Source organism: Carcharhinus amblyrhynchos, chromosome 1, assembly GCF_965287045.1.
Source record: "Carcharhinus amblyrhynchos chromosome 1, sCarAmb.v2.hapA, whole genome shotgun sequence".
NCBI lineage: Eukaryota > Metazoa > Chordata > Chondrichthyes > Carcharhiniformes > Carcharhinidae > Carcharhinus > Carcharhinus amblyrhynchos.
Genome location: NC_137324.1, coordinates 153,180,986 through 153,200,924, shown reverse-complemented (window position 1 = coordinate 153,200,924; position 19,939 = coordinate 153,180,986). Strand labels below are relative to the sequence as shown.

Here is a 19,939-nt window from a genome sequence, read left to right as displayed (position 1 = left end):
TCAGAGCAACTGACTGCCCAATTCTAAAAAAGACTGAAGGTTGTGGCGTCCTTCATGGTGTCAATTTGGTCTTCAGTTGTGGTATCTTACTATGATGCCTTGCTGTGCCAGGGCCCTTGACTGCCCAGCTGCTTCCCTTCTCCCTTCAAACCTTCAAAGACAGGGAGCCTCGTGTCTGAAGAAAATGTAACTCCCTGTTAACCAGCAATTTTGATTAACCAGCATCACTTATCCTCCCAGCATGTAAGATTAGAAAGACCTTACTGCAGTTTCAAATCACTTCATACATCAAATCATTCAGCGCTATGGAGTAAAGATGATGAGAGCACCGACATGTGATGGTGATGCATAATAATCGCACTGGTGTTGTTTATATGATCGCAAAGTTCTCAATCTCAGCTCTAAGGACATTGTAAGCAAATGGCTTCTTTTATTCTTTTCATGGAATGTGTGTGTCACTGGAATTTGTCACCCATCCTTACTTGCCCTTGAATTGAGTGATCAGCTAGGCAGCTTTTTAGTGGCTAGTGAAGAGGCAACTACATTTTTGTAGACCTGGAGCCTCCAGATCAAGAGAGGGTGGTAGATTTCCCTCTCGAAAGGACATTAGCGAACCAGATGGATTTTTACAACAATGATAGCTTTAAGGCCTTTTCTTTATTAATATGAACACATGTCCTCAGGACTCAGAATGGAATCCTTATAGTACAGGAGGCCAATCAGCCCATCAAGCCCGCATCGACAACAATCCTACCAAGGCCCTATCCCTGTAACTCTATGTATTTACCCTGCTAATCCTGCTAACACGAAGGGGCAATTTAACATGGCCAATTAACCTAATCTGCACATCTTTGGAGTGTGGGAGGAAGCTGGAGCACCCAGAGGAAATACACTCAGACATGAGGAGAACATGCAAATTCCACACAGACAGTGATCCAAAGTTGTTATTAAACCCACATCCCTTGCATTGTGAGGCAGCAGTACTAACCATTGTCACCCTGCTGCCCTAGATTAACAGACCAGTGAAATTACCACTATGCCACAGATTCTCCTTTTCATTGGCAAAGAGAAAACATTATGAAAAGAACTCCCTCCTGGGAACAGGTTATTGGAGAAACATAGGCCCTTAACTTCATCAAAGTGGCAATCTCTGATAGTTTGCCACTCTTGTCAGACCTACTCACACTGGGATTCCAAAGCCACTGTCTTTTCCAACCTTACTCTCTCAGGCTGGGTGAGACAGGAGCAGTGAAGCACACCCCCAGCAGCATGGTGCGCAGAGAGGCAAGACACTCCCTGACTGTTGGAAGAGGGAGGGATGGTGAGACTGGGAAGTGCGGGAGGAAGGGGAAACACCAGGAAAGGGTGGGGCAGCCAGGGAAGGGCTGAGATGGACTACAGAGGTGCCTGGTGGACCCACTGCAAAAGGGTCACAGACTGGAAGTGGGGATGCTAGGTGTTGTCCTGGGCCAGAAGCTGGTGGGGGTTGGGGGGACAGTTGGATTCGCAGTGGGGGTGGGGAAGGAAGGTGGACGGATTTGGAGCTGGAGCTGGAGGTGGAGGCACAGGAGATGCATGCAAATCACAGTAAATTTGAAAGCCACCATTAATTCTCAATGAGATTCATGCAACTTTATTTTAAGTGGGTTATTAACAATCTTAATAAAAGCAAATTACTGCAGATGCTGGAACCTGAAACCAAAAAAGAGAAAATGCTGGAAAATCTCAAAGCTTTGACAAAAAGGTCGCTTGGACTCAAATCGGCAGCTCTTTTCTCTCCTTACAGATGCTTTCATTAACAATCTTAATTGCCTTATTGCCACTAGTAGATGACACTTCCACATTGTGTAGTGGAAAGGAGACATTTAATAGCATGCACTTCTCCCACTATTGAGAGATGGGCAGCTAGGGATGGACAATAAAATGCTGATCTATCCAGGAATGTCTACATCCTGTAAATGAATTCTAAAAAAATCTGATGGGAGTTTCAAAAGCTACAGTAATGTCAGCAAGGTGTTCTGAGTTGTTCGTTTGATTGGCAACTTAAGAAGGCCATTAAAGGATCAGGGATACGAACAGAAATGTGTTTGTTTTTACATGAAATTAACTGCTTCAGATTAAAAGCTTTGATGCTTTCATGGGTGGGTGTTTTCTTACTGTCATGTCTGTAGTGAAAGCTGCAATAGATTCTTATGGGATTTATATTCCTTTCATTGCTACATGGCTCCTGAGATCTTCCCACAGTGGATACTGGATGAGTTGACATTGAGATGGCATGGGGTGTGAGGGGCTATGAGAGAGTGGATTAGGGTCAGGGGGTGTGAGGGCTGAGGGTTAGCTGGCCTAAAATTTCTACAGTAACCGGGATCAAATCCTGAAGAATCTAGATGGGCCTTCTAATCAGCCTGCTCAGCACTTACCACTGTGTCTTCCCAGTTTCTGCTTCCAGAGCCAACAGGCACAATTTTGTATCTTTTGCCAAGGTGGGTCCAGCAAGTGGGGAGATTTCCTGGCTTGAGTTACCCACCTAGATGGTCAAAATCTGGCCCTTAGTGTCATCTGCAAATTTAGATACCCAAGTCTTGATTCTGCCATCCAAATCATTAATGCATATGATGAAGTTAATGTTGCAGCACAGACCACAGGGTAACACTAATTGTCACATCTCATGGAACAAACAACATAGAGTAGAAATGAAACAATCTCTTACTTCACAGTCAATGACCTATCCACGTCATAAGATTGCTGCAATTCCTGGCACTTTAGTTTTGCTAACAATTGCATTATCAAGTGCCTCCTGGAAATTCGAAAAAGTCAATATCTAGAGGTAGAGGAATGCAGTGTTCTTGACCACCTCAAAATATTCAAGTTGCTTAGTCAGACTTGGCCTACTTACAATTATTAAAAAAAATGCTTTATAAAAGATTAATGTGTTTCACTGCTTGGACTGGGGCAGCCGTAATCAGATGTCTGTATACTGTATAAATAACATCAGGTTTGTCAGGAGTCTTAGACCAACTTGGAGTCAGAAGCTCTCAGGAGATATATTTGGCACATCCCCGGTGTTTGGAATCACAGCCAACACACTGCTGCTGACTCGGGAACTGAAGGACAGCAACACCTTCACAGCAATGACAGCAATTACAAAGACAAAATACTTACTGAAAAATTCACAAACTCATTTAAAATCGATATTTATAAACTGATATATGATTGAGGGATTTACAATCATAGATGCAGAATAATTCTTGATCATTTTATCAAAGCTAACAGAAAGTTTGGTGTGATGTGAGAGCTTAAATGTGGGATGTTGGGGTGAGCAGTGAATCAGATACCTGCTGGAGCAAATTATAGTCAATAGAATCCGTACAGTGCAGAAAGAGGTTGTTTGGCCCATTGAGCCTGTACCAACAATGATCCCAACCAGGCCCTATCCTGTAACCCCACGTGTTTACCCTGATAATTGCCCTGACACAAAGGGGCAACTGAGCGTGGCCAATCAACCTAACCAGCACATCTTTGAACAGTGAGAGGAAAGCAGAGCACAAGAGGAAACCCATGCAGACATGGGGAGAATGTGCAAGCTCCACACAGACAATTACCCGAGGCTGGAATTGAATGCTATGGGGCAGCAGTGCTAACCATGGTGCCACCGTGCTGCAGACAACAAATGTTCTGTGTAAGGAACTCAGATTTATGGTTTCTGGAAATGGCATATTCTCCGTGGTCTTTATATTAAAGTCTAGAACGTCTCTGTTCTAATGTGACTCAATAACTTGAAGCAGATTAGACGAAAAAATGGAGCTAAGGTTTGAGTTCTCTCCCATTGTTGGGAGTTTTGGGTGTTCTGGGGGAAAGGGAGGAACTCAAGCCACTATTGGTCAGTGACTAACCACAGTTAATTAATTGTTATTGTTACTGTTTAACACAAATAATAAATTATAATGGTCATGATTTGGTCCTATAAGCTGAAAACACAATAGCTGCAATTTTACCGGCTTGTCCGCCCATGATGTCCCCCACCCCCACTGAAACTGACAACTCATTAATGTGCATATCAGCCCATTCACTGCCCTCTGGGCCATCAAGCCTGCTAATTCTATTATAATTAGCAGTTTTGCATAATAATCTGTTGCTGCCTGATCAGGACTGGTGGAGCGGGGCAGGTTGGACGAGTCCCAATAGCCAAGGCCCATTCAGCAGGGCATCAGGATTCCAACTGGCTGTACGATGAGTTTGGTGAATGCTGCCTGAAATGACTTGAGAGACTGGTGTCCCGTCACCAAAGCCTACTAATTTACAACAGTTTGCAATATTCAGGCAGGGTATTTCCCAACATAGAGTATTTACCCTGAGGGGCAAAGATGAGCTTGATAGTCAATACCTTTTTCCCAAAGATAGGGGAGTCAAAAACTAGTGGGCATAGGTCTAGGTGAGAGGAGAGATACTAAACAGTCCAGAGGTGCAATTTTTTCACACAGAGGGTGATTAGTGTCTGGAACAAGCTGCCAGAGTTAATAGTAGAGGCAGGTCCAATTTTGTCTTTTAAAAAGCATTTAAACAGTTACATGCGTAAGATGGGTATGGAGGAATAGGGATCAAATGCAGGCAATTGGCACTAGCTTAGAGGCTTTAAAAAAAGGGTGGCATGGACATGTTGGGCCAAAAGGCTTGTTTCCATGTTGTAAACCTCTATGACTTCATAACTCTAAGTGCTGGTGACCCAGCTATTCCACATTATGGACGATTCTCCGGAAAAAATTTTAAGTGTTGAATTCATGGGAAAACTGGAGTAATTCACGCTGGTTTTTACAGTGGGAGTTCGCACTAGAATCTCCCACACTCTGCGCATTGCAGAGGTCATCAGCGTGAATATCATTAGATTTCAGGGGCAGGGCCTATCACACCTGGGAGGCTGAAACTAGCGGGCTTCTGTGCATGAATTCAGTCCCAGGCCCACTAATCACATTAAAATGACATTAAAAATAAATGTAAATTACTTAACTGCTATTCCCGCAGCAAATCCTGCAGTTGCTCGGATGCGAGATTCTCCCACCACTGCTGTGCTAGAAAACTAGCCTGACAGAGCGGGCGAATTGCCGCCTCTATGTCACTGTAGGACTTCTCATTGGGCAGCCTTAATAGGCCTCAATTAGGGAGTTCATATTCCAGCAGGTCTAACTCATGGACCTCGTTGAAGTCATTGCACCCTCTTTATCCATGCTTCACCCTATGTAAACAGTTATGTAAGGCCTGTTCAATCTGTATGTTATAAACAGTTTTACACACAGTTACTGTTCACACACTGTTACATCTCCGCGCCACCTTTTGTCTCAACTTAAATGGGGAAGATATAAACTGATTGGTCACATGATGACATGGCTACTTAAAGGGTCAAATGATGGGAGTGCAGGAATTCTTCCCGGACCACAGGCAGAGTAGAAGAATGAAAGAGGTAGCCAAAGTATTGAGTAAATTATTGTTGCAAGTCCCAGCAATTCTAGAGAGTGGATTACTTTGGTACATTTCCCATGCCATTACTGTTGTTTCATTAGGACTGAAGTATTATCCTGTGTAGCACACCATTATTATTCTATTTCTAAGATGGGGGCTATATCTTTTGAGCCTGCACAGGCTGATTGTTGTTCAGTAACTGGCCCAGGCCAAAATTTAATCACATTTGGCCAGTGAATTTCATAGTTTGGAAAGTGCTTGTAAATTGCCAGATGTCCCCAACATTAAGTGACTGACTTTCTTTCCCTTTTTAAAAGGTATCATTCTGCAGGTCAATCACAGAGTCTAATTGCAATAACTAAACATAGCCTAAAGTTATTCAGTATATCTTGTTGTTTACTCAGGGAGCTTTGGAAATTGTTATGCGTTGGGTCAATTTCAGGTTGCAGCAAAGAAATAGAATTTTAAAATTTGTCTTCACCAGATAGAAAATAAGATTCATTTTACATTTTAAATAATACTGTTATGTGTATTTAACTCACCCTCTCCCCGTCACTTTAATATTGCATCAAATGTAATTACTCCAAATGTAAAATATGCTTTCTATTCCTCCGGTCTGCATGAATGCAAATATTTACTGTACTTACAATCACAAACTGTGACTTTCCTTGAATATAAACAGTTGGTGAAGGCAGCCCTGGGAATTTCTTGCAAGATACAATTCAGTTGGCACAGAAGAAAGGTTGGGAGTTATACCTGCCTAAGAGCATGATCGTATTCTTCACTGTCTCTCAGAAGGAAACCAGGATCCATCAGGGAAGCTTTTAGAAATAGATACCACATCAGTGCATTGCCGATCAAGAAGGCAATATGGAAGCTCAATAGCCTGTTGAAGGAGATCGAGACAATCTGTGCAATAGAATAGACAGCAACTGAAGTCATTAGTGGCAGACTAATGAATTTGCCTTGAATACATGTGTAACCTAATAATCTAATCTATATTGTCTTTTCAGCAGACTGAGATTCTTTCCAATCCAGGATAGAAAAAAATATTATTTCTAGTGAGTTAAAATCATAAAGTGGTGTAGATCATACTTTCTATGTGTATTGACAATTAATTCATTAATTGGTCTATTTATTCAAAGAATTACACCTTCATTTATAGCATCTTTGTGAATTGATACTAATTATAAAAGAAACAGGTTTGACAAATCTGTAAAATGTGGATGATGTTTAAATGAGATTAAATTAGCATGGATAGAGAATTGGTTAACTAATAGAAAGCATATAGTGGGGGTAAATCGGTGTTTTTCTGATTGGCGATCAGTAACTAGTGGTGTGCCTCAGCGATTAGTGTTGGGACTGCAATTGTTTACGATTTCTGTGGATGATTTGGAGTTGGGGACCTAGTGTGTCAAAATTCACAGATGACACTAAGATGAGTGGCAGGCAAAGTGTACTGAAGACATTGAAAGCCTGCAAAGGGATATCGATAGTCTAAGTGAGTGGACGAGGGTCTGGCAGATGGAGTACAATGTTGATAAATGTGAGGTCATCCACTTTGGCAGGAATAACAATGAAATGGACTCTTATTTAAATGGTAAAACATTGCAGCATGATGCACCTGGGTGTCCTTGTGCAGGAATCTCAAGGAGTTAATTTGCAGATGCAGCAGATAATTAAGAAGGCAAATGGAATTTTGTCCTTCATTGCTAGAGGAATGGAGTTTAAAAACAGCAAGGTTATGTTGCAGCTGTATAAGGTGCTGGAGAGGCCACACCTGGAGTACTGTGTACAGTTTTGGTCTCCTTACTTGAGAAAGGATATACTGGCACTGGAGGTGGTGAAGAGGAGATTCACTAGGTTGATTCTGGAGTTGAGAGGGTTGGCTTATGAGGAGAGACTGAGTAGACTGGGGCTATACTCATTGGAATTCAGAAGAATGAGGGGAGATTTTATAGAAACATATAAGATTATGAAGGGAATAGATAAGATAGAAGCAGGGAAGTTGTTTCCACTGGCAGGTAAAACTTGGATAAGGGGGCATGGCCTCAAAATAAGGGAAAGCAGATTTAGGACCCAGTTGAGAAGAAACTTTTTCACACAAAGGGTTGTGAATCTGTGGAATTCCCTGCCCAGTGAAGCAGTTGAGGTTACCTCATTGAATGTTTATAAGGCAAGGATAGATAAATTTTTGAACAGTAAAGGAATTAAGGGTTATGGTGAATGGGCGGATAAGTGGAGCTGAGTCCACAAAAAGATCAACCATGATCTTATTGAATGGCAGAGCAAGCTCGAGGGGCCAGATGGCCTGCTCCTGTTCCTAACTCTTATGTTCTTATATTCTTATTTGTCAAACCTGCAGAACAGCTCAGCTGGATCTTTTTTCTAATTTTTAGTTGCAATATTTTATTGACCGGTAAGTTACATAGTATAATTACTGAAGATATTACAGCAGGACAGATTTCAGCCATGCATTCTCACACAAGATTAGGAAGAAACATTTTGGCTGGGTGGTGTTGAATGGGTGAGATATCAGCACCTAAACTGCTTTCAGGTTGGAGATTCATTAATAATGTTATGGTGAACTGTACATTTAAATGTGAGACCTGCTACAACTTTCCAGCCTGTTCTGGAGCAAAATCAATTCCCTCATGCTCAGTAACGACAACTAACAGGTAAGGCTCCAGCTGGGTGAAGGCTGAGGGTTACATTTCATTTCAAAAAGTGTTTATATCATTGAAATGATATAGAAGGTCAGGGGACATGGAGTTGGGGGTAGGGTGTTAGCGTGGATAGAGGATTGGTTGTCAAATAGGAGGCAGAGAGTGGGGGTCAATGGGTGCTATTCGGATTGGTGGGTGGTGACTAGCGGAGTGCCCCAGGGGTCGGTGCTGGGGCCTCAGCTATTTACCATTTATATAGATGATCTGGAGGAGGGAACCGAGTGTAGGGTGTCGAAATTTGCTGATGACACCAAGATTGGTGGAACGGCAAATTGTGCGGAGGGTGTGGAGAGTCTACAGAAGGATCTAGATAGGCTGGGTGAATGGGCCAGGAAATGGCAAATGGAATTTAATGTTGGCAAGTGCGAGGTGGTCCACTTTGGTAGGAATAATGGTAGGAAGGATTATTACTTACGTGGCGAAAAACTGCAGCAGGCGACGGTGCAGAGGGACCTTGGGGTCCTTGTGCATAAGTCGCAAAAACCCAGCTTGCAGGTGCAGCAGGTGGTCAGGAAGGCGAATGAGATGCTGGCCTTCATAGCGAGGGGGATTAAATATAAAAGTAGGGAGGTCTTGCTGCGGCTGTAAAGGGCATTGGTGAGGCCGCAGCTGGAGTACTGTGTGCAGTTTTGGGCGCCGTACTTACGCGAGGATATTTTGGCCTTGGAGGGAGTGCAGAGGAGGTTTACTAAGCTGATGCCGGAGTTGAGGGGGTTGAGCTATGAGGAGAGGCTGAATAAATTAGGCTTGTACTCGTTAGAGTTTAGAAGAATGAGGGGAGATCTCATTGAGACGTATAAGATGATGAATGGAATGGATAGGATAGAGTTGGAGAGACTCTTCCCGCTCAGAAAGGATAGTAGGACTAGGGGGCACAGCCTCAAGATAAAGGGGGGGCGGTTTAGAATGGAGTTGAGGAGGAACTTCTTCACTCAAAGGGTGGTGAATCTCTGGAATTCTCTGCCTGTTGAAGTGGTGGAGGCTGCCTCGCTAAATATTTTTAAGACGCGGGTTGATGGGTTTTTGATAAGAGAGGGGATTAAGGGTTATGGGGAGAGGGCGGGAATGTGGAACTGAGCCACGACAGATCAGCCATGATCTTATTGAATGGCGGGGCAGGCTCGAAGGGCTAGATGGCCTACTTCTGCTCCTATTTCTTATGTTCTTATGAAATAGCTTAACATTTTTAGATACTAAACAAAACCCTTATAGGAGATGATTTTTATGAGGAAGACAAGACATGTTTAAAACTGGCTATGATACTGGCTTCATGAGTGAAATATGAAACAATCAAATCTGAAAAATCATGTCACTGTATGAATCAAAAGGGGGCTATTCTCCCAAAAAGATTCTAAGTGCTGAATTGGCAGGAAAAATGGTGCAAATCACGATTGTTTTTTCAGTGCAATTTAGACTCAAATCTCCCTACCCTGTGCAGAGGTCATAATCGTGAATATCATTAAAAGCTCGGGGTGTGGAGCCTATTCATGCCGGAGGCTGACACTCCCAGAACTCTGCGCATGTGCAGTGGCCCCAAACTGTCAGTCTGCACTTTGCTGACCAGCTTGATCACTGGCGAGACCGGGATCCCCGCTGCCCCTACAACCTCCCCCCACAGCCCGATCGCAGCCTGATTGTGGCCCCCATGACCATTCCTGGGCTAGCCCTGATCCCCTCTGTGTCCCAGAGTGCCCTGATCTCCAGCCACCCCTCCCTCCCAGCGGTGATAAGCCCCCCCCTCCCCGCTCCCCCCCATCCTAGCAAACACCCCCACAGGAGGCAGGCCAATCCTGGCAGACCACCGCTTCCCCCAGCCCGCCCCAATCACTGGCTCCCTCCAGCCCTGACTGGATTCCAATGCAGATTGGCAGCAGGAACCCCACCCCCATCATCCCCTAGGCCCTCAGCTGGCCCCACCCCTTAGGCCCCTCCACCTTGGTACTGCCTCATGCCTGGTGGACAGTGCCAAGGTGCCCCCAAATATGAGCACTTTGCTCCTGAAATATGTGTGCATATTTCAGGGCACACAGGCTTCTTAGTATTTTTTCTGTGTATTCCTTCTTTATTTTAATTATGTGTCAGCCTTGGTTCATTGGTAGCACTCTTGCTTTTCAGCAGTGGGTTCAAATCTCATTAATGAGACTCAGACAATCTTGGCTGACACTCAATCCAGTACTGAGGGAAAGTTTCACTATGTCCATGCCCAGGCAGCACCACCTGACTGCTGCTCAACCCCTGGGGGGCCCCGATTGCCTCCTGTTCACTCCAGTACAGCTCCCGCTAGTTCCCTGAAAGTGCGTCACGACCCTAAACCCTGCCGGAGTGAATTTGTACTGGTGGGGTGGGAGATGCTATTGGAGAATTCAGTCCTGGGGCTCAATAATTACATTCAAATTAGATTAAAAATAGATTAAAATTACATACCTAGTCTTCCCGCATAGTCCTGACCGCGCCGATTTCCAGCAGTGGGAGTTTCAAGTGTCAGGAACGCATGCGCGAATTCCACAAATGGGTGCACGCACATATCTCCTGACACGACCCGTCGTAAAAATTAGCGGGACCGAATGGGAGAATTGCCCCCAAAATGTCTTTTGTACACAGCATACATCATATTCAGTTACAGCAGAAGTAAATTATATTTTTGCTTCTTAGTATTTTATCTGTGTATTCCTTCCTTATTTTAATTATGTATCAGTCTTGGTTCATTGGTAGCAGTCTTGCTTTTCAGCAGTGGGTTCAGATCTCGTTAATGAGACTCAGACAATCTTGGCTGACACTCAATCCAGCACTGAGGGAAAGTTTCACTATAATGGCAGTGTCCAGAATTTTCCGGTTCCCCCTTGGAGGGTTTTCCCATGGCGTATGTGGCTCTCCATTGGCTGCCGGCAGAATTTTCCAGACTGGCTAAAGTCAGTGGCATTTTGAATGGCTTGCTCATTCCCCCAGCAGTGGGGATCCACTTTGGCAAGACTGGAAGATCTTGCTGGCAGGAAAGGCCAGAAAACAGCCCAACTATTATCTTTTGATTATGACATAAAACTGAGTTCATGTCTGCCCTCTCAGGCGACTACACTTAAAAAAGTTCAATAGCAGGAAAGCACTTTGGAGCACCCTGAAATCATACGCTTCAGGCAAATACAAACTTTATTTTTTCTTGGTGTTTCTCACTCTGACTCCTTTTTAGACACCACAGTCTTCTGCAATTAGACAGAAGCTGACCCACTCTCTGTCTCATTCCACACTGCTTTGAAATTGGTTACGAGGCTGCAGGCTGATTGGAATGCTGTGTTGGCTAATTATCATTCTTTCTTCTCAGAAGTGCCAGACCCATATTGAATGCCTGGTTCCAATGATCCAGTGAAATATAGAAATTGAGATCGTGCATTAGTGCAAAAGTGACACTATTATATCTTCAAAAACATGTTCTTTTTTAAATCATGTCCCCTGCAGCTACCACATCTTCAGTTCTTTCATTGTTGCTGGGCTGGCTGCTGGAAGTCCTATTATTATTGCTTCTCCAATGACTTACATGGAGTTTTGTTAATTTTTTTCTATGGCCTCAAGATACTTTCTGGGATTGTCTTATGGCCCTGCATTTTAGGAGGAAGATTGATTGGCAGGTCATGTGCTTTGGACAGTCTGTTTTTTCTTCATAGTGACTTCAAGGTTTCACTTTTAATTTGATTACTGACAGCAGTTTTAGTTTAGAAGAGGGTGGACATCAGATTGAAAGCAATATTTCTGTCTCTCTCTATCATTGGTATATAGAATCTGCTGGCGAGCTGGAAGCAGGTCTCCTGGCCTTCCTGGAGTGTAAAATCTGCTGTTGGTCGTTGGCTTGCCTAGAATCTCCCTCTCCCTGGGTGTCTGTGAAACTGGTCTGACTTCAAACTGTTCTGGGTGTATATCCAGAGGGCTGCCAGAAGTTAGAAGGCTGGCAAGTCAGATTCTCCACCCAAAGGTCTAAGTTCCAGCATCACGTGAGCTTTCATATTTTATATATTGTTTATGGGATTTGATTGGTTGGAACGGTGTTTAGCTGTTAAGCTTTATACAATATCATGATTGTTTGTAATTGGTAAAAGTTATTACCAATTTTCTTTCTATACGTGTTAACTGGCCCTTATTGGGTCAGCTGAATCATATCTGAAGTGAAATATCTCACGCTCAGTCTAGCCAATTCAAAGTGCAAAACTTATGATCCAGGTGGATTTCACAAGACATTTTGGAGTTTCTGACCTGAATTATAACACATCATGTGTTATAGCGACAATATAATCCATTGACAATACTGTACTAAAATACCCATGCCAATAGATCAATGAAGTAGTGGAATGGAAATCCTCCAACAGTCACAGTTATTAGTAAATTATGATATTGGAAAATGCAGATCATATCACTTTGTACTAAGAAGCAATTTCTAGTAAGATATTGAACACATTGCTGAACTCTAGCTGGCTGTCACTTTACTTATCTACATTTACTGACCTGTGTAAAATAAGTAGGGTAACCCCATAACAGCAAACAGCCATAAAAGAAAAGAATCGGTCCTTTAGATTTTCCACGTGGGCCAAAGACCAAGGAACTGCAAAGAATTAGAGAATGTGAATGAGATCAGTGGCACAGAATGTAGCAATGACATTCTCTTTAACTGGGCACTGAGGGATTGGATTTCTAGAAAATGGTGATAACAACATTGAAATCCTTTTCATTTTGCTCAATTAAGTGTCTCCAACACTAAATATGGAAACTACACTTACATTTTTATCTGCTATCTTTAATAATACATTGCTGAATGCCGTATTTATAAATAAAGCAGCTGTTCTGGATCACAATGATGGAGACTTTAGGTTAAGTAAGGTAAGGTGTGGAGTTGGGAACTAGTGATTGAGTCTGTTTTCAGGTTAGAAACCTGCCTCCAATGGAAACTGGTTAAAGTCCTGATTTTCACCTGACGGCCCTAAGTTGACATAGAGTCAGTGGGAGTGTGAATGTGGGTGGGTCAAATCAAGTGTTGGTCTTATTTTGATTCTCCACTGCTGCTATCACTGAAGTTCCTGACTGACTTAAGCAAGAGAACTGTGGGTCATGCCAAAACCTTCCAATGATTCAAGTGGATGTGAGATGACTCAAGAGACTAGCACTGGAGGAAGGGATACCCTTTGCTTACTTGTTATGGACTTGAATAACATATTGGAGGTGGTGACAGTGAGACGGAAATCTTATCCACAGAGGTTACCTAGAGGAAGCTACCCCCTGAGCAGAAATCATAAAAGTTCCGGTCAGCACCCCTCAGAGCATGGAAAACACACACAGTTCTGCTCCACTGGGCACAAGTGTAGGACTCAGACGTCACTGGAAAGGTGGATCAATTTTGAACTGCAGCAGGAGATATTTTTCCACATAGACTTCTCTGAGGCAGTATGTTATTTTCGACAAAGATGGGAGAGTCCATTCAGCCACCAAGTATCAAGGCTAGAGGTTGATGATGTCCTCCATTGAAAGAGTGTGAACCAATTGGAGAGACATTGGTGGCATCATTCTGAGTAGATGTGGAAATTGTGAATGGACATCCCAGACATCCCTGAGGCGCTGGGTAGCGCGGGCCAGTCAATGGCATTGATTGCACAGCAATACTTGGAGGGAATACCAGTGGTGTTTCAGCTTTTATGATCCACGAGGCATTCAGCATGCCTGGCAAGGAGAGGGAATGCCATGAAGGAGGGTGAGGATGCCACCTCTCATGGGCCTCATTCTCGGCCTCCCTGGCTTCATCGAGGGATCATCTATGCAGATTACCCTGGAAGAGCAAAGCATTTCAAAAAATTCAGTAGCAGATGAAATTCATCATGTTATGATGCTACTTTGCATTAATAGGATGCTGCAGTCAAGCCAGAAATATATTCCTTTTTGAGTAATATGGTGTATGAATTTCAGTGCCGGTGCCATGCCAGGCTTGTAAGCCATATGTACCAATGACTGGAAGATCATATCAAACAGTACATTCCTTTGGTTGTTCACCATTAGCAGAGTACTAACCGTACTCAATCAGTTGTGCTCCAAAGTTCAGAAAATAATGCCTAATGTTAGATGTGATTCTGCGATTGGACAGCACTTGCTGAATATTTCCAAGTGTGCTTAAGAATTTAAGATTATCAGTTGGACTCACAATGTAGCTCACTTACACTTGCCAAAAGTTACATATATTCATATGCAGGGACCCTTCTTCTGCAGGCAAAAGGAATTTGTCTAGGCATTGTACATTTTTTTGAAAGTTAAAAAAACACTGGGGACAATAGTTTGCTGGTACATTCTCCACGGTCTACTAGCCAACCAATCAGCACCCTGTTCTCATGCAGTATAAATTGTTGCTACCTTTGAAACTTGGCATTCTCGTGTCTGTCCTGGTCGGTGAAAGATATAAAACTTCAACATGTCTGTTTTTTCAGCAATATTCAAGTTCTATACTGCCAAATGACTAATACATTTGTCAGACATGATTCCGTTTCATAAAACTATATTGACTCTGCCTGATTACAAGATGATTATCTAAATAGCCTGCTAATATCTCTTCAATAATGGATTATAGCATTTTCCCAATGACAAATATTAGGCTAACTAGTCTACTGAACGCAGGAAACTGACAATTATTGTCTCAAACAGGTATTAAATTTACAGTTTTCCAATTCATTGGCACCTTTCCAGAATCTGGAGGATGTTGGAAGATACAATCAGTGCATCAACTAATTCCACAACCACTTTTTTTTTAAGACTCTTGGGATTAGAATATCAGGTCTAGGGGAATTATAAGCCTTAAATCTTATTAATGTTCCAATTCATTTTCCACTAATTATAGTGATTGGTTTACATTCTTCTCCTCCTTTCACCTTTTAACTTCCTACTCTCTGGAGGCTTTTTGTGTATTGTGAAGACAGATACAAAATACATGTTCATGCCATTTCTGTGTTGTCCATTATGAATTCCCCTTTCTCAATCTCTAAGGGACCAATGCTCACTTCAGCTGCTCTTTTCCTTATTATGTATGCAGGGAAACTTTTACTATATGTTTATATTTATTGCTAGTTCTCCCTCATGCTCTAATTTCACCCTCACTTTTTAAAAATCACTGCTTACTGATGTCTAAAATTTTAGAATTCTTCTCCCCTACAACCAGTTTTTGCAGCATTGTATACCTTTGCTTTCAATTTGATACCACCTTTAACTTTTCTTAGTTCATCATGGATGTTAGGGATTTGCTTTCTCAATAGAATATTTCTTTGTTGAGAGTAATGAAATGTCTGCCACTATATCTCAGCCTTTTAGCTTATTTTCCCAGTCTGCATTCAGTAACTCTGTCTTCATACCCTTGCAATTACCTGTATTTAAGTTTAAGACACAAGTTGTAGACCCACATTTCTCACTCTCAAATTGAATATGAAATTATGACCACTCTTGACTACAGGATCCTTAATTAATCCCGTCTCATTACACATTACCAGGTCAAAAGTAGCCTGATCCCTGATAGGTTCCAGAAAACATTCTTTTAAGAAACTGGCCCAAATACACAATTCTGCAGGCAACCACTGCCAATCTGAATTGTCCAATTGAAGTGAAGTTTAAAGCCACCCACAATTATTGCAGTACATTTTTGTAAGACCTAATTATTTCTTGATTTTTTTCTGCCTTATTGTATAGCTACCATTAGAGTGCGTATATATTACTCTCACCAGTGACGTTTTCTTTTGCTATTTCTTATCTTCACCCAAACTGTTTCCACATCTTGATCTTCTGAACCAAGATAATTTCTTACTATCGTACTGATCTCAACCTTTATTAACAGAGTTGCCCTATTTCCTTTTTCCTTTTCTCGTGTCCTTCTGAAATGTGAAATATTCATAACCTCACAACTTGCTCTCCAAGCAATCTTCGTATCATCAGCAAATTCGGCCGTAATACAGTCAATCCCTTCATCCAAGCCATTAATATAGGAGGGTTGGTGACTAGTGGGGTGCCCCAGGGGTCGGTGCTGGGGCCTCAGCTATTTACCATTTATATAGATGATCTGGAGGAGGGAACCGAGTGTAGGGTGTCGAAATTTGCTGATGACACCAAGATTGGGGGAAAGGCAAATTGTGTGGAGGGTGTGGAGAGTCTGCAGAAGGATCTAGATAGGCTGGGCGAATGGGCCAGGAAATGGCAAATGGAATTTAATGTTGGCAAGTGTGAGGTGGTCCACTTTGGTAGGAAGAATGGTAGGAAGGACTATTACTTACGTGGCGAAAAACTGCAGCAGGCGACGGTGCAGAGGGACCTCGGGGTCCTTGTGCATGAGTCGCAAAAACCCAGCCTGCAGGTGCAGCAGGTGGTCAGGAAGGCGAATGGGATGCTGGCCTTCATAGCGAGGGGGATTGAATATAAAAGTAGGGAGGTCTTGCTGCAGCTGTATAGGGCATTGGTGAGGCCGCAGCTGGAGTACTGTGTGCAGTTTTGGGCGCCGCACCTGCGCAAGGATATTTTGGCCTTGGAGGGAGTGCAGAGGAGGTTTACTAGGCTGATACCGGAGTTGAGGGGGTTGAGCTATGAGGAGAGGCTGAATAAACTAGGCTTGTACTCGTTAGAGTTTAGAAGAATGAGGGGAGATCTCATTGAGACGTATAAGATGATGAATGGGATGGATAGGATAGAGGTGGAAAGACTCTTCCCGCTCAAAAAAGACAGTAGGACTAGGGGGCACAGCCTCAAGATAAAGGGGGGGCGGTTCAGAACGGAGTTGAGGAGGAACTTCTTCACTCAAAGGGTGGTGAATCTCTGGAATTCTCTGCCCGTTGAAGTGGTGGAGGCTGCCTCGCTAAATATTTTTAAGAAGCGGGTTGATGGGTTTTTGATAAGAGAGGGGATTAAGGGTTATGGGGAGAGGGCGGGAAAGTGGAACTGAGCCACGACAGATCAGCCATGATCTTATTGAATGGCGGGGCAGGCTCGAAGGGCCAGATGGCCTACTCCTGCTCCTATTTCTTATGAACAGATAGGCTGCTTGGCTAGTGGCACATCATGACTGAGACCTCAGAACTTGCTCCCTTATTACAAGGGCTTGGCTTGACATAAGATGTGGGACATAGTCTGAGATTATCTCCTTGGCATTGCACATAATAAAGTATTTGCCCAGCCTATATTTGCTCAGTATCCCACAGACTGGCAAAAAAAAAATCAAAATACACGCACACCTGAACATTAAACAAAGGCTGATCTCAAATACATAGCACCATAATTTCCTACACAATTAAGGAGATGTCTAATATTCTCCAGCAGCCTTCAATGAGTGCTAACTGTCAAGAAAGCCCAAGAAATTGTAATATATTTCAATGGGTAATATTGTGGTACTGTTTTTAAACTATTGGGGTATGTGAGTGATAATTAAAGCAAGAGACAAAATAACTGCGTGGATCTAAACTGTGGATTTGATATGGTAATGAGCCGAGCAGTACTTCAAATAGATGTTTACATAAAGAAATTCAGTATGGACGATTACAGAACAGGAATAGATTTGAATTGTTGTGATTCAAAAGGAAAATATATGCAAAGTGTGAAAGAAATATGTCATAGGTAAAGCACAGATAATGTTGCTTCATTGGGGGTGACAGGATGGCACAGTGGTTAGCACTGCTGCCTCACAGTGCCAAGGATTTGCCTCAACATTCCTGGCATGTAAAGCTAATTCTTAAATGCTCACCTTGGCAAGAATCTCTGGTTAAGATACTTCTTTTTAAGCAAGTGTTTCATTCCTAGGGACAATGGTCGTACCAAAGTTCACCAGCTCCCACACATTCAAGATTCAGTCTCAGTGATTTAGCCAATAAGAAGAAGAACTGTTCCAACAGATTTTCATCTTAAAATTACGCAAAATTCATGGGCATTTTTCTTGCTGGGCTACTCTGACTATTCTTTATATCCCCATTGAATCATAGCCTCTGCAGTCCGAAGAAGCATTTTTATCAATTGAAAGTTTGCAGATTAGAGTCGGATTTCTGCACATTAGAACATTTGTTCTCATTAGCTCAATTTCAACCTTTATAGATCGTTGTTTAAAAAGTAAGTTTTTGGTTTCAAAGATTTCTTTCCCTAGCCATTAATATTTATGTGTAATGGTATTTCAGTTATACAAATTATTCAATGACTTTAATATTTTAGGATATTTAGAAATCATTTTCAATAGGTTACATATAATTCAGAATTATTTGTGACTGTTAAGAATCACCTTTTGCATTATCAGGATAATCTTGCACACCAAGAATACTTTAGATCAATAGCATTCTGGCTGCCTTTTGCTCATTTTAATAAAACATTATCCTGACTTTGCTTTGCTAGCTTATCTCTGACTTTACTCTCTGACTGGAAAGGTCACAGCAGCTTCTGCCATCACCCCCACACCATGCAGCCGCAGGACATCACAGAGGACACTTGACTCTGCAGTAGTCCAGTGGAACATGCAAAGCAGCAAAATCAGAAATGGGACTGTTTATAGCCTTTGTAAGCATCTCCCCCCCATCACTTTTCCCTCCCCCATCATATTGTGAACTTGCTTTTTCATAAAACGAAGCAACATTTTCCTATGCGTATTGTTTACCATCACAGATTTGTCCTCAAAAGGTGGTTCTGAACCACCTTCCTCCCTACATCCGATGTCTCTTTGTGCAGTTATATTGCACAAACTGTAGTTAATGTCACCAGGGGCTTAGTTACAAAGATGGCTGTTTTCCAGTATGTTTATGTTGAGATGGCAAATATTCTTTAAAGTTTCACCTTGCAAGAATAGTCTAGTCAACTCTAAATATTTCATCATTGCCCAATGTAACACATGTTTTTGAAGCTGAAGGCGAAATTGTCTGGCTATCCCATGGCACGTTTCTCAATGCAGGAGGCAACCTGCTATTTTATGGTGATGGGACCTTCTGGTCTCCCCGCTATCAATTGGATTGCCCAATTAATCCACCTCCTGCTGGTAGGACTGAAAGATACTGCCGGTGTGAGCCATTGGAAGATTTGTCCCTGTGTCTCCAGGGAATTGTGTAATATGTTTTAAAAAAAAATGCAACTTAATTGTTTTACATTACCTCCAGTTAAACTTTGGAATCAGACGTTTTGATTGACCGATGGTATTTTCTAAATATACAACGATATCTATATACTGGTGGCCTCTTGCAAGTTTCAAAGGCGTGTTCCCACTTATATCCTCAGTTTCTAATTCTACACCATTCTGCAATATGGAAGAAAAATAATTTAAAGATTTACAAGATGACAATGGTACAATGAAAACTATGCATGGTAACTGGGGAGATGGTGATGTAGTGGTGACATCATTGCACTAGTAACCTAGAGACCAAGACTAATACTTTGAGAATGTGGGTTCAAATCTCCCTGTGGTGGCTGGTAGGGTTTAAACTCAGTTAATAAAGCTGGTCTCAGTAATGGTGACTCTGACAAATATCATCGGTGGTTGTGAAAATCCACCTGGTTTACTAATGTCTTTTCAAGAAATCTGTCATCCTTACCAGGTCTGGCCTACATGTGACTCCAGACCTACAGCAATGCAAGCCACTCAGTTCAAGGGCATGGACAATAAATGCTGGCCTTGCCAGGAACACACATAACCCATGAGAAAATAAATAAATTGCAATTAAAATTCCATTTTTTAATAAATCATCTCAACGCTGTTCCCATTTGTGTTTGTTTACAGACTTTCCAATAGTTCTACCTGCAGT

General features: G+C 42.4%; 1 protein-coding gene across 1 annotated transcript in view; it reads right to left on the bottom strand.

Annotated features, from left to right (window-relative positions):
* LOC145341908 (uncharacterized) overlaps positions 1–19,939 on the bottom strand; it is an 81,500-nt gene that overhangs the window by 14,654 nt on the left and 46,907 nt on the right. Inside the window, exons 5-7 of the mRNA XM_080186991.1 lie at positions 19,292–19,434; positions 12,669–12,765; positions 6,211–6,363 (exon numbers count right to left, since the gene is read on the bottom strand). Of these exons, the coding sequence (XP_080043117.1) occupies positions 6,211–6,363; positions 12,669–12,765; positions 19,292–19,434 (393 nt within the window). The remainder of the gene's footprint in view (positions 1–6,210; positions 6,364–12,668; positions 12,766–19,291; positions 19,435–19,939) is intronic.